The sequence below is a fragment of the Bactrocera tryoni genome, chromosome 4 (assembly GCF_016617805.1).
Source record: "Bactrocera tryoni isolate S06 chromosome 4, CSIRO_BtryS06_freeze2, whole genome shotgun sequence".
Classification (NCBI taxonomy): domain Eukaryota; kingdom Metazoa; phylum Arthropoda; class Insecta; order Diptera; family Tephritidae; genus Bactrocera; species Bactrocera tryoni.
Window position 1 is genome coordinate 3,183,180 of NC_052502.1, and position 16,491 is coordinate 3,199,670.

General features: G+C 31.4%; 1 protein-coding gene across 5 annotated transcripts; it reads right to left on the minus strand.

The window, feature by feature from the left end:
• Window positions 1-238: 238 nt before the first annotated feature.
• Window positions 239-15,271, minus strand: LOC120773837 (dual specificity phosphatase 29). Of its 5 annotated transcripts, none has more exons than XM_040102963.1 (6): window positions 14,934-15,271; window positions 13,062-13,121; window positions 7,282-7,451; window positions 5,701-5,829; window positions 773-897; window positions 239-715 (listed from the first exon to the last, which is right to left on the minus strand). In XM_040102963.1, the coding sequence occupies exons 1-6, from the start codon at window positions 14,949-14,951 to the stop codon at window positions 510-512; spliced, it is 708 nt and encodes a 235-aa protein (XP_039958897.1). In that variant the 5' UTR covers window positions 14,952-15,271; the 3' UTR covers window positions 239-509. The 5 variants fall into 5 exon arrangements, with proteins under 5 accessions (XP_039958897.1, XP_039958899.1, XP_039958896.1 ...); XM_040102965.1 differs by lacking the exon at window positions 14,934-15,271 and adding an exon at window positions 13,462-13,500 and having other exon boundaries at window positions 773-870; XM_040102962.1 differs by lacking the exon at window positions 14,934-15,271 and adding an exon at window positions 13,462-13,500.
• Window positions 15,272-16,491: the final 1,220 nt, after the last annotated feature.

A 16,491-nucleotide genomic window follows, 5' to 3' on the forward strand; every position in this document is an offset into this window, starting at 1 on the left:
TATTTTATTAGCTTCACCTGCATGTTTGTAAATTATTTCAGTGGCACTGAAGCTGAATAGCACTGAGACAATACAAATGATTGCATATAAACACATAAAAATATAAGCCAAAAGCCTAACATGCGGGTGTAATATAAATGCAAACTTTCAAACTCACACAAACTCATTCAATGCTCAGTTGTGTTTACGCGCCACGTTAAAATTTCTCCTCCGAACCGTTGTTGGACCTTCTCTGTAATTTACTTTTTCTGGTGTTGCAGTCTAATTTATTTTGCTCAGCTAAATTAGTTTTAGATGTTAGGAACATACTTTAGGTCAACAAAACTATTATACTTATTATTTCATACTACATATATGAGTACTTTCCAAAAAATTTTATAAATCTTAAACATATGTACATGAGTTTTTAGTATTTTAGAATACATTTATTAGTGTTTCTAAATTCTATCGCCAGTTGTACTAAACGTTCGAATATTGTATTAAAAAGGTAGTCATGAAGTTTTGAAAACTCAGTATTGATAATTTTTGTTCCTTTTAAGCTCCATATCCAAATCCGCTAATTGCTGCAGAAATCCCTCATTTGGTCGAATTTCGCGACGCATACGAACTTTTCGTATCGCATCTGAGGCGGTCATTTTTCGGCAAATCATCAGGTAAGCGAGTACGCATGTGGCGGACCTTGACATGCCTACTAAGCAATGAACTAGAATTTTCCCTAGAATAAGCAAAATAATTAGTTACATAAACAAATTGGGTAATTGGTTTTTTCCACCTCCACTGCTGATTGCGCTATCAATAAACTTCGCTGCGACATAAAAGTATCGGGATATGTCTGTTGTAGGTGCGTCAACCATTGGGAAGCCCATATATCTAAAAATAGTATCTTTGTTGTTTCTTCTACAATGTTGTTATATTTTGTTTATCAAAAATAGGGATTTGTGATAAAAAAAAGTTGTAGATCGATAAACCAACAAAGCCAAACAATTTTATTAAATTTCGATATACATAGGTTTTTGAAGAGTTGTTTTAGCAGCATATAGTAACTATACACCCAGCGAAACAAAGCAAAACGTGCAATATTTCCCGAATATATGTACTTATGTACATAGATGCAAAATTATCAAAACATACAGTGTTGAATTCAGTCCCCTCAAAAATGGTAGACTTAGGCGCTTATGTAGTATAGTCTGCAACTATTGGTTTGAATCACGCTTGTATTGTTTGCCTCAACGGTTGTTTTAGGTTCCTTTCTGCGCATTTTAGAGTTTATTAGCACCTACACGTTCTGTATTGGAATAACATCCGGACACTTAATGGCAAATCCAATGAAGTAATACCCATACCTTCCTTTAATTTTGTAATCTCAAATATCAAAATTAACGAATTAACTTAAAAAAATGACGGGAATGAAAAATCTTCAAGAGCACCAAGTTGGGTATCACCCTCTTCGTTATAATATTTTTATATTTTTCAGCGTTCACTGAGTTCTCTAATATTCAAATTGATTCCGATTTGCCCTTAGAAATGCATACCCTTACTTTTATATAGGGGGAATGTTACACAGTAGGAAGAATTAAATTTTCTGCGAATAGTTTTTCACTTCTGCGACGAACTGCTTAATAACCATCAGGTTCAATAAGGTTAAACTTCGATTCGTCAGAAATCATTAAAGTTTTCCAATTCGTTTGTGTCCAGAAAAGTTTATTTACAATTCATCTCAACCACTTTTCTTTAATTTAATGGTCACGCGTGGCTTTTTTCTTCTTCTCGTTATGCCAATTTTGAACTGTTCGAGTTAAAATATTGTTATTGAATCGGTCTTGCAAACTTGTGTTTAAGCTAGCACGATGTTCTCCAAAGCTAGTGCTGCTTTTTCTACCTGAAATTTTCTTACTTTCTAGTTCGCCAGTTTTACGATGTTTTTCCAAAAAACGTCGCACTGTCTAAATTTAATTGTGCTGCTATTTTTGGGCAATACCCAAAACCGTTTACAATGAATTTGTGAAAAAACATTTGTTACGACTCTTTTGTTTCGCTGGGTGTATATGTATGTGGTAAATTTATTATGATTACTATTAATAATTCATTATTAATATTCATTGATTTTTAATTGGCAGTTTAGCAATTTATAGAAATACATATAACGAATACGCTTGATTCATTTTTTGCTTTGCAAGATTTTACATTTTTTCGACAAATAATCATATCTACTAAAATAAAATTTTTCACATTCCGCAAAAAAATATACACATTTAATAAAAATTCTACATACTATGTGTCCTCCTTTCCTAACAAACTTACATTCACATATACATACATATGTATGAAATTATTAGGAGTGTTGGAAAGTAGTTGTAGTTTAACCGTGAGTTAAAATTGTAGCAAAACACCTTAACGGAAAATATATCGCGAGTATATTTTATACTCGTACATATCGTCAACTGAAATGCAAAATAACGTAACATCACTTTTCATAGGTTTACAGGATTCTTTGTATACAACTTGAGATATTTAAACAAAATTTTCAAATCTGAATTAACATGAAACTATAAGTATATTTTAGACAAAAAATAAAGCAAATTTTATAGTAAGTGTCCTACGTTATTTTGAATTTTCATTTCTGAAACCAAATAACGTATGATGAATCTAAATCTATAAGAAATAAAAAATTTGAATATTAGCAAATTAAACAGTTACAAGTTTTTCATATTTCATGTTATTATTATTATTGATGCGTACATACATATGTTAGTAGAAAAAATTAAATTATTTCAAGCCAAAAACATGATAATAATGTTTAATTATTATTTATTAAACAATTAATTATCAAAAGATATATTATGATAAAATAATGACAGTCTGCAGGAATTAAAGCTTCTGGGCCCTGCAGATGTTGTAATTTTTGGGAAGAAGCCGTTGGAGGAGAGGAGCAGTGAGCTTCTTCACGGATGGATCAAAGCTTGGGGGGAAGGTTGGTGGAGTGGTCTACTGTCAGGAGCTCTCAATCAACTGCAATTTCAGACTTCCTGATTATTGCAGTGTCTTCCAAGCCGGGGTTGCGGCCTCCTTTAGAGAAGGGATCATCCACTCAGATAACAGAGTGGCGATACTAGCCTTAAACTCATAAACAGTGCGTTCAAGGCACCTTAGAACCGCATCGGTAGAATGGGAGCGGGTCGATGGTCTCGTATCCTCTTGCGTTCTACTACTGAATAGCTGGGCCTTGCGGAAGCTTAGTCAGCACTGGACCACCATTGGTACACTCGCTGTCGCAAAAGTCGTTTTTCCAAAAATTGATCGCGAGAGAGAGTTGAAAACGCCTAACTTTAGACATCCCACCGAGCTGGCGGGAATGGAAATTAAACGCCTGTACAAATTTGTATTAGCTACTAAGTGTTTTGCTAATTTATAGTTCGAACATAGGAGTTCTTATTTTCTATGGCCTCATAAAGAACTACATAAAGTAGTCCACATGGGATCTTTGATCACCCATCTAACCTAACCTTACCAAAGCATATTGAACATAACCAATAAAAATAAACATAGACAATAAATTAAGGCTAACTTCGTTATAAAAAAAATCTGTTATTTTTACATGAGTGATGATACGTTATTTTGTTTAACGAAATTAAGCAGTTGAATACGTTTTTTTTTTTTAATTTTTCATATAACATGGGTATTTCTGATCGCAGAAGCTTAAAATTTATGACATATATGTATGTACATATGTACATATGATGTGGTGAATCGAAATTTATAAAAAATAACACAATAACACATTTTTTATTGTTAACTTAATTAAGTAACAATAAATAAAAACTTCAGTATTAAAATAGCACAGGCAAAATTATGCAGTAATGAAAAAGAACAAATACATTTTCTTCTTCTTCTTCTTAGTCACAACTTTGAAGTTGTAGATGATGTAGAGACGAGTTAAAATCTGGGTGACTGTCTGTCTGTCTGTTCGTCCGTCCGTGCAAGCTGTAACTTGAGTAAAAGTTGAGATATCTTGATGAAACATGGTATGCGCATTCCTTGTCATAAAAAGTATGAGTACGTAGATGGGCGTAATCGGACTACTGCCACACCCTCCAAACGCCATTAACCGAAAACCCATAATGTGCCATTACTAAGCACTTAATTAATATATAAAACTCTAAATCGGCATAGGGGATCGCAGTAGCAAGGGGCACCTGTGGACAAAATATATTGAAAAGTGGGCAACGCCCCATCTTCTAATAACTTTAATGTACATACATATGTATGTATCTCTCAACTCACTTAAGCTACAATAACTAAATTCGCCTAGCGCAAATATTACAAGAATCTCTACCGACAGTGCAGTGTAGTGACAGTGAAGGCCCGCTTACTCCTCATATAACTGTTAAAAACTAAATATACCAAAACATTAAATTTTACTCCCGAGATGGTATGACAAGGGTTTAATGGCGTCAAAATTGGACGATGGGCGTAGTACCGCCCACTTTTATTTGAAAATACATATGTATCTCGACACCCGCCCGACCGAGTTCAACCCAATTCGATATATGATAATCTGCTGACACTCCTATATAACATTCTGAAAATGAGTGACATCGAACTACAACCACGGTCACTTTTGATTCTTTCATTATCCTGTCTACAAATTAAGAAGCAATTATTATAACGGTATAATACTTTTCATGGATAATGCCTTTGAAGTATGCCACCTTATGACCAAAAAAATGGAACCCAAACTGTTCAAGCCTGTAGGTACCGAGTATGTTGACTCCAGTACTTAACTTTTGACCGATTCGGTCATTGTGTGAGTTACTTAATGTATATGTATAATTGAAATTTTGAGAGAGTCCTTTCCTAACAATAGTAAATCTGTGTATCAAAAATAGAATGAATCGAGGCAATACTTCTGTTTGAATTATAAAATCAAACTGTTTGATTTGTAAGATCAAACTTTAAAAACTCAATGAAGATTTTATCAAACCTTACCACTGGTGGGGGGAAATGAAAAGACCTTCACTGAGCTGAGAAATATTTCATTCTGATTTTATTTAGAATTTTCACTTATTTATATACAATTTTAAGAACTATCTTAATATATGTGTATATGTGTATGTTCATATGTACTATATGTAGCATATTGTTTATGCTACATGGTATGGTATTGTTTTCAAGTGCACATGTTGTGTGACCTTGGATTTGTTTTAATGTGAGTACATTTACAGACAGTTGCTAAAATGTATTCTAAGAACCCATGGGTTATCATATGTAAACATCTTATCCTTTGTAATGTTTGTGTTATTGTCTGTTGAATGCTATTGTTTTGCATGACAATGCATTTTTAGTATGTGTTTATGTTTATGTGCATGTATGTTCAATATATTTGAACATAGATATCTAATAATAGTGGACTGTATCAATAGTAAGATTTAATAATATATAAACGTTTTTAAATATAATGTTGTTGTCCGTCCTTTGGCAGCAACGAACATGTTCAATTTTGAACAACTTCCGTATCGGCCAATATGTGAATTATTTTAATAAAATTGAGAAAACCCCGGCTTTAATCCTCGCAAGTTGCAAGAGTATGAAATGTTCGGTTATACCCGAACTTTAGTTTACTATTTATAAAAAAATATTGTGTTAACTTCACTGTTTGTGAGTAACTTTCTTATTCATGTAAAAATTATCATGTAAACAAACCTTATGCTTGGCATATCGCGATAGTAACTATGACCAGTGTCCACTTGACCGTAGCGGCAACCTTCAGCTGCATTTAGCACATGTGTAATGCCCATCATTCGCAGAAATGATTTGTTTTTCGCCGCAGCTCTATAATAAATAAAATATTTAAATATTGTTACATATATTAAGAACATTAAATAGTAAAACATCGTACTTTATTCTATTCGATATTAAGCACTTTAATAACAATTTGTTGTAAAACATATGGACATTATTAAACTAATTATGTATCAAATTGATTATTATTTATCAAGAACCATATATAACAGTTTTGTCCATCCCCGATGCATCAATTCACTGATACTATATATTGTATATTTTGAGAAAAAATTAATTAAAACACTGCGAAGTATGCAGGAGCATAATCTTAAATAACATTGCAAGCTATTATTGTTATGAAATTATAGTAATTAACAATGGCGGATGGACCGGGTTTATTAGTACTACTATTAGGTGAATTGAAATAAAATAAATAATTAATAAATCGTAAATTTATTTTTAATTTTAAAATTTCTAGGCTACTTTAATTTCCATCTGCAGTTTCTAGTTGTTATCTAGTAGGTTTTTAGGTAATTCGATTTTACCAAATTGTAGGTATTAAGAAGTATTCCGAAATACAAAGAATATTTTATATCATCACGCCTTACTTTCCGTCCGTTCGACTGTGTGTAATAAATATTCTACCATTTAATATATATTTCTAAACTTTAACAAATAATGCTATGATATACGGGCATATGCCGATTCTTCTCAAAAATGGATGCATAGTTTTGAAGAGTTTTCAATTATACTATATGCTGAAAATGAGCAAATTAGGTTAGGTTCGAATGGCAATTACCCTCCTGAAGAACAATAAAGCGGCAGGAACCGATGGATTACTGGCCGAGCTATTCAAATACAACGTCGAAGAACTGATTACAAGATATGGTCAGCTGAAAGCATGCCCGGCACCAAAAGCTCCGTCAGGATTAGGGAGGACCGTTTGGTACCAAACGGGGTTTCAGACAAGGAAACTCCCTAACGTGTGACTTTTTCAATCTACTGCTGGAGAAAATAAAAGCTAAATAGAGAAGGTACAGTCTTCTATAAGAGTGTACAGCTGCTGGTGTACGCCGATAATATTGATATCATTACATATGTGAGCATGTGGGTTTGGTATCTGAAATGGGTGCCAAATAGGGAAAAAAGAACTACTGTCGCGCTGTCAACTCGCCTAAAACTGCGTAAGCACCTACGCAAGTAAAAGAAGAAGAATAATACAATATTTTGCTTTTTTTTGTACTATTGACGAGAAAATATGAAAATCTTAGCAGGCTTTATTGAACCACCAAAATAATTAAATTATTTGTTAGTACTCCGTTGGGATTAAAAATTGACAGCAGTAGAAAGTTGATCAATTAGAAATTATTGTAAGCCCCGGCTATCGTTTAAGCAGACTAATTCTGGAATAAATTCAATGCATCTATTACCAGTAGCTCACTACATTTAAAGAAACAAAACTTACACAGAAATATAATTTATTTCCATATTAGTACTTACACATCACCAATGTAAATACCAGGATATACTTCATCACAGTCAACATCATGTAAGGCGCATTCTGTTCTTCGTAGCCCTGTCAGATTCCTGCAGGGCGTCATTGAATAATATAGGACTCTTTGCAAATGACGGCCTGTAGTTTGGTCTGAATTATCCAATCGACTCGGTGGCTTTAAAGTAAACATAAATATTGAAACCGTTAACCGTTAAATTTAAAGTACATATAATTTGAAAGTGAAATATAGTCTGCTTTTACACACAACATATTGAACATTAAATTTGTGGGAAATACAATAGACAAAAATGTATACATACATACATACACTATTAACCTAATGTATTTTTAGTTCATTCATATTACGTATAACCCAATACATATTCGTAACAAAGTATTACCAAACCAATCGAATATGAATTACTTTGTGAAATCGAAAAGTGCTACAACTATTGCGATTTTTGGCACTAAAATAATATGGTTTTCAACTCCACTCGGTGGAATTGAATTTAGAGCAATTCAACTTCAGATCAACCTAACTCTTTTTTTTTTGGTATTACGATTTTCAACTCTTTTCAGACAAATTAGAAGCTGAAAATTTTTAAACGAAAAATCAAAACAATTTAATTTAGTTACCGTTCACAAAAAGGTGAATAATTATTAAAATGGACGTTAATTTTTATTTACTTGTATATTACGATACCAACATTGCCTGGGTCAAAACAGATGTGCTGCGCATAAGAAAAATCCTTCGTTATCACAGAAATCCATTCGAACTTCCTAACTCCAAGTAAACTAAAGTATTATTGACATTTAAATAAATTTTTATTAATGTTTATTGCAGATTCATAAGTTGTTCTCGTTTAAATGAGGAGTCATTTTGTTTTTTATTAAATAAGATGGAAGGAACGTTACCACAAACTCTTTATTTCCTCGCTGCCGGTAGGTATCAAGAATGCTTTTTAAATATTTTTAACTTTGGATTGATACAATCTACGATATCTATGGTTCTTACAAAACCTGCTTTTGAATATTATTAACACCATATTTGTGCGTGACTGAAGAGGATAACAATGCTTCAAAAATTTAATCTTACTCAAAAAGTATACAAGGTTTTAGCTCGTTGGCGATATGGCCGCCAGTATTCCGGTGCAAGCCTTTTAAATGGCCTCAACGTCTGCATAACGCTTTCCTTTCATGGGAAAATGCATTTTTCTGAAAAGGAAGAAGTCACACGGTGCCATATCAGGTAAATACGGGAAGTGGTTAATGGTTAAAATGTGATTTTTGGTAAAATAATCGTCCTTGGAATGTTGGATACTGAGCAATTTTTGGTCTTCAGTCAATTTGTGTGGAACAAATCGTGCACACACCTTTCGTTAGCCCAAATGTTCGGTCAAAATGCGATAAATCGATATTTTGGAGATGTTCAATTCCATCTCCATGAATTTCAATTATGATTTGGGATGGTTTTTGATGAATTCACGCACAGTTTCGATGGAATTTCTGGTGATCACAGATTTTGATTAACCCACATGTTGATCGTCATTTATGTCCTCACGACAGTGGCGAACGCAGGAAAAAAATTGGGGGGGGGGGGGGGGGTTTTAGGTAAAAAACAATGTTTCATTATTTTATTCACAAATTGAAGTCTAATCTTCTTTTATTTTGGGCCATAACATTTAAAATCTCTTCCTCCGTCACGTCTATATCTCTATGGATATTCAAGAGAGCCATTCCGTTCAGGCGTGCTTCTCCAGTTTTATTTCTTAAATGTGTTTTAAGCCTGCGAAGTGAGGAAAACGAGCGTTCACTTGAAGCGACAGATATAGGGATTGTTGTTCCAATCTTTAAAAAACGATGCACTAAAAAAGTTTTGAATCTCTTTGTTTGATTTAACCAGTTCCTGAAAATATATTCAAAATTTTAGTTAGAAAATATAATCTGAAGAAAAGATTTTTAACCTTTTCCACATTCTAAATTCAGCAAATGAAAAACAAATAATAAGTAAAGTTGTGTATCTAATTCAGTTTTTTCTGGTTGTTTTTTTTTTAAATATAGACATTTTAATTAAGACACTCAAGTATTTTTTTGCAAATAGCATAATTTTTTTTAATTTAAATTTATTTCACAACAGTTTGCTTATGGAACGAAAACTGAAAGTCATAATAAATGAGTTTTTATTTTTCCTTTATTATGATTAACAATAAACTCTAAAAAAAGTAATAGAAACCTTATTGGTGACTTTTCAGTTCAGAACTAATTTTCTAAAGAAGTCCATTTTCGACTCACAATTCTCCTTAAATCTAAAAAAATCCAGTTCAGCAGCCACAGAGTTATAAGGCAAGCTCATTACTTTGAAGCAAATTAAAAAAATGTCTCTGTCCAGTTTATATTTTTCTGGGTTTTTTAATTGGCCTACATTCCCACAACTTTTTAATACTATCCAGATACAATAGGTTTGTTTTTAGTTTAACATTTTCATAGTTTCAAAAAATTAAATTCTATCAGCAGAAAAGTATCAAAATAGGCCGTTTGTGAACAAAAAAGTATCAAATCACAAAATTTAGAAAAAAAAGTATCAAAAAAGATACAATTGTATCAAAACGGCAACGCTGTTAGTGACTAATGTATTCATCTATTTTACATATTCATACTACATCGTCGGCAGAAAGATTGCTTTGAAAACAACAAATTACAATTTTTCAAATGACTATGTAGAATTAAATTCTATTATTTAAAAATTCAATTACTTTGGGGGGGGGGGTTTAACACCCCAAAAAACCCACCCACCCTCCCCTCACGACAACTTTGAAAACGTTGAAACCACTCGTGTACTCTGCTACGGGATAGGCAATCATCGCCATAAACTTGTTTCATCAATTGAAACGTTTCGGTAAAAGTTTTACCAATTTTAAAACAAAATTTAATGTTGGCTCTTTGTTCGAAGCTCATTTTCGCACCGATAACACAAACATACTGACACTTAAAACGCAATAACTTCACTTCCATTCCATGAAATGTCATGAAATTCTCACTGGGCAATCGATAAAGAGAGCAGATTCTAACGCACCAGTCGACATATAGATGGCGCCACCAGAGGGAGCTAGATTCAAAAAGTCCTGTTTACTTTGGAACGCTTCTTGTATTTCTATCAGTAGTAGATTGTATCGGGTTTTTATGTTCGAAACACTTCCCGCGGTCTTTTGATTTTATTTAATATTTGGAAATTGTAGCGTGTCTTATACATAATAACTGTTTAAAATGGTTAGAAATTATAAATAAAATAGTTTTTTTTTTTAATTTTCTGCTAATATTTTTCCTAAATAAATTCATCAATGCTTAACTGCAACTGCTCCTTAGGAGTTGAACATTTTTGATACTCTAGTCAACCCCACCAGCACAGAGTTGATAACCGTAATACCAAAATAAAGACGAAGTTGGACAACAGTTCAATCCAAATTTTTTTCGACGGGTTGTGCTAAAAACCATATAACTGAATTCCTTCAACCAAAATGCAGTTAGGTTGATTGCCGTAATGGGGCCTAAAGTAACAAATTCTTATGAAGAGAAAGCTCGGACATTTATTGAATGCTTAAACCTGACTATTGCGCCTTCTCTATTTATTAACTCTCTCTCTCAGTTAACTGTAGTTTAGATGTAAGGTTGTTTTCATTAAATAAACAAGGCTGTAGCGCCTTTCAAGAGAAGATGGCTGCCATCAAGGTAGAGATCGATTACTGCTCCGAAGTGTAGCCTCTCTCAGAGAATAAGGTTGATTTAATTAAATAAATAAGTGCCCATTACTCAAAAAATAAATTAATCTATATCAGCTTACAAGTAGATTTTAATTTATCTATCATATTTACTGTTCAAATTCATTAGTGTGATAGAGATCATTACATTCAGTACGGCAGATATGAACTTATTTCTTAAATTTTGTTAAATTTTTTTAATGACGTTTTAATTTTGCTTTAGCGAAATACGAATATGATACGAATGTGATCATTTGAACCAATTTTGCGAATTAACGCAATTTGCATAAGATAGTTCAAGTGGTTTATGAAACATTAACATACAATATAGCTTCTAGTGTCGGAGATGAAAACTTTTGTATTTTGAAAGTAGTGTTTTTTTTATTTTTAATATGTAATGTGTGGCCACGGCGAATATCGCATTCGATGGAACGTTGAGCTGTATGAGATGTATGTAATTTATTGTATTACTGTGCGAAATTATGTGAAAATATAAAATATTTTGTGAACTTCCAATAAAAAAATTAAATTTATTGCGATATAATCATATATTGTCTTGCCAATTTAAATAAATAAACTCGAATATAAAAAAACTCGAAATAATAGTTAAACTTAATGTCTTTGTATTGAATATTTTCATTATCACATCTGAGTACGATATGTTAATAAAGTTTCGCTTATCAAATTTTAGAGATATCTGTTCTTGTCTCGCTCAAGAAGTAATGTGACGAATACGTAAAATATTGTTAATCAAGTCAACATAAAAGAATTGTGTACAATAAAGTTATGTAGGCTTTCGGAATATAAGCTTTTCTTTACTTGCTTATTTTAAAGTATGTTCTTTGTACTATAATGAACGGGAAAACGATAATGCCCTACTATTTCCATTTTTCAAAGTGGATGATATTTTCTCATCTTTTACACAATGTTTTTACTCATGTGCTATATATGTATAAAATGCTTTTGTCGAAAATTTTAGGTTTAGCATATTTTGTTTGTGAGGGAGAAAGCGAAAGGAACGTATAAAAATATCAACAATTTATTTTGTTTCTTAAAAGTTTTTAAGACTTACATACATATACATTTTTTAAAACTGATACACTTAACAGTGTCTAAATTTATTTCATGATGTTCTTTCTAATATTTTCTTATAGAATTTCGTACAGACAGATGCTCTGAAAATGACCGTTGGCAAATATCCAAAATATTTTCTAAATAGAATTCCTTGCGCCAGACTATTTATATCGGATGAGTGTACTAAAAAAATAAAGTTCATATATAAGTCTAACAACCAACGAGAATTTCATGGTCACAACTATAAATATGTACAATCACACATATATTTATGTATGTACAATACATGTGTATTTCAATTATGATTCATGAAAGCATCATATACCTGTATGTATAATTTCGGAAATTGAGTCAGCCTGAGAAAAAAAATTGCACTAAACGTTTTCAATTCACGAAAAGCAGTTATAATATTCTACATACCTGTATGTTTTCGAGCGTGAAAATTATGAATCAAGAAGATAATCTACAAACTTACTTTAGTCACAATGGAGTAAGAATGCATTTTTTCTCTGAATGAAATATGAAAATGAATATCTAAGTATCCCAGTATAAGCTTCTTTTTAAATATATTATAATCGATCTGCATTTTAAATAAAAATTAGTAATTTTATTATATTTCTCAAATGTGAATTTTATGCAATTAAAATTCATTCGACGCTATTTGCTCATTTTATATTTTTGTAATCTTTTTGCAAATTGTAATAGTTTTGCTTATTTACTAATTTTTGTAACATAAAAGCGAAATGGAAACGTGGAAACAAGTATATAAAGAAATGTAAATAAACTCCTTATATATGTAAGTCCTTCCAGAATAGGATTTTAAGCACTATTCTAATCTCGAACAATAAGATTTATATTTGTATCATATAAAAGCGATTTAATTGTAGTTTAGTAGCCATGACCATTTCTTTCAGTTTTTTTAATTACACACAAGCATACAAAATATAAAAATATACCTGGTAATACAACGGACTGTACCTTTCCCCAATATTGGTGCTATACTTGTCATTGGGGGGCTGAAAAATTGTATATTTTTTTAAGTACATATATACATACATATATGTATATGTATGAATGAATGTATTACATATATGACATGCATTTTAAGGTGTGGAACAATAGGTATCTCTACTTATGAGAATACGATTTAGCTTCGATGACAATGCCTCCCACTAATATAAGGAGCAATTAAAACACAATATTCATCCGATTAGAAATTAATTTCCATTGATTAGTTTGAAAGGTGTTTATTAACTGAGGTAATACAAATAATCAATAAAGCAGCATGTCATAATTGTATTACATTTATTTAACTCTTTAGTTGCAATGCACAATAACATTATGAATAGACATTACCATGTGTGGAATACGAGTACACATCAATGTTAAAGCTTTCAATAAAGAAATAGTAATACATATTAGCAATATTCATTCTGGAAATGTTAATTAGTTAGTTTGTAGGCGGCAATTTTTTTTTATTAAAAATTAAAAAAAAAATACGATCGGGTAAGCTTTATAATTTTTATTTTTCTGTTGATTTAGAATACCCGTTGAGACTAACGCAATCTAATAGAGACAAACGACAACTCTCATTTATCGCTAGTACTCTCAACGCAAATTAAATCTGCAGATACGTGAATATATAATTATCGTATACAAACTTAACATAAATTAGTAACATTTACAAAACGCATTGATATACACATTTTATTTTTTCCACTTATTTACGATAATCAACAATCGGTTTACCGAACAGATAGCAGGTGAACAGACTTAAAGTTAGTTCCATTCCTACACAAAGATCACATATACATACGTACAAGTATAAGAAAAATCTAAATGATTTTTCTGATTAACTTTATTATTAGAAAGCTTTCACAAAATTAACTTTCTTGCAAATTAAGCATTTTCCTTTGACCTTCGTACATTCGGACACAACAAAGAATGTGTGTGCATCTCAACAGTTGTCTAAAATCCAACCACTTACGAGCATTGTTTAAAAACGCTTACACAATTTTCATTCCAATCAAAGGATATTATTTGACCATTGTAAATTATTATAAAAATTTGTGTTAATTTTAACCTTTTTGACTTGAGTATTCTCTATTTGAATACAAGACCAAATTAAAAATCGGATTTTTACTTTATAAAAAGTATAAAAAATTTCTATAACGCATTGGGATCGGAGCATTATAGAAATTTGTTTACTATTCATATTTATTATTGTTAACGTTATATCTGCACAAGTATTTGAGGAACCATTTAGTATACATATGCATGTATATGGTAATTTCATATATAGTATTTAAAAGTCAACTTTAACCTTGCACAACATTGCTGTTTTGCGGAATGTTGCTATATACCTGAACATAATCAATATTACATACATATGTAAGACGAATGTATACAAGGTGAGAGCAGCAGCGCAAAAACAAGAACAATGAAGAAGCACAACAAATTCACAAAAACACATCAGTTTGACATATGTACATATAAACATCTAAATCAAATGTAAAAAAAAACGGACGTTCGCCTCCAACAAATTGAATGAATTTGCGGTATAGTATGTAAATAAAATGAATTTAATATATGCACGTCATACATATGTACATACTTATGTTTATATCTATATCATGTTATTAAATTTTTCTTTTTAAAATGAATATTGAAGCTGTGTTTAAATTCATTAAACGTGAAAATGTGTACATATGTACATATATAGTATGCATGCACATAAGTATGTGCATATATGTATTTACGCATATGGAAAAGGCTGCAAACACATGCATTCAAATACGTATTTCAACAGAAAAGTAGATTATGTGTACCGTATATCTCCATGACATTTTGATGAATTTATTGTTGCTGGCGTTGCTAATTTGATTGTTATCGTCTCAATAATTCAATATATCCTTATATTTCAAATAGTTATAAATTTTTGTAAATGCATAAACATATGTGCTTATACATACATATGTATGTATATTAAAATAGTATCGATTTATTTCTTTTCACACTTTTGAGTTTTGTTAAGTTTGTTTACGTTGGCTTATTAAAAATTTATTAATTTATTAAAACACGTCAAATCCTGATATGTCATTCACTTCTGCTATTGGCACTTTATTGTAAATCTTATTTGACGTTCTTTTAGGTACTAAATTGCACAATAGCTATTTTCTTCACTTCAGGGAAAACGAAAGCTCTTTTGTGCATTGCATTTAACTCAAAGCTTTTATAAATGGGTTTCAAAACTTTTACAAATACATACATTCATGTATATATGTATGTATGTACAAATGTATGGGGGTGTATAACTTTGTATACTCTCCCAACACGTGTCATTTTGTCTCTATCATTGAATCATGGATATTAGAAATGGGAGAATCAGCAGAGGCAACAAACTGTCCAATTTACTGTCATTGTAAATGAAATCCCAATAAATTTTCTAAATTTGTAAAATGAACATGCTTTATTAGTTTATTGAAAAAAATACGAAAGTTCCTAGGTAAGGAAGGTTCTCCAAGTATGCGCTTATGAGCTCTTAATTGTAACGGGAAGGTCCTTCGCCTAACGGTTTTTTATTTTTCTCTTATTATCAGTTAGAACAATACATACTTCGTTTAATGGATTTTATTAGGGGATTGAATGCTCTACAAAATAGTCTCTTACGGTCCTTTTGAATTTTATAACTCAATGAAAACAATTTTAAATTGCAAATTTTATGGTCTCATAGGAAATTTACTGCCCTAATAAAAATTTCAACTGGTGTTATAGGTTTGTAATTTCATCATGGAAAGATATACGATCCAACAACGAGTCGAAATTATTAAAAATTACTACTGAAATTCGGAGTCAGTAAAAAGTTTTTTTTATAAAACATAAACTGTTTGCGATATCAATGAAAGTACATTCGTACCTTCTGCAAGCGTGCCCGTGGTGGTGATCCAAACAAATCGAGTTCCATACATAATAGCATCGAATGTACTTTCACACGAATAAAGAATTTCATTGATAACCCAAACAATTTTTATTTTATTTAAAAGAATTTTTGTAGCGCTCTTAATGAAAACCCCTTTATAAAAATGATCAGGGTGACGAGAAAAGTTGAAATCCGGGTGACTGTAACTTGAGTAAAAATTGAGATATCTTCATGAAACTTGGTATGCAGGTTCCTTAGTCCAAAAAAAATGTATTCGTGTAAATCGCTATTACCCGAAAACCTAAAATGTGTCATAACTATGCACTAAATTAAGATATATAACTATAATTTAGTACAGGGGATCGCAGTAGCAAGAGACACTTGTGAACAAAATTTTTTGAAAAAGTGGCCATGGGCCCGCCCTCTATTAAGTTTATGGTACATATCTCCTAAGCTGCAACAACCAA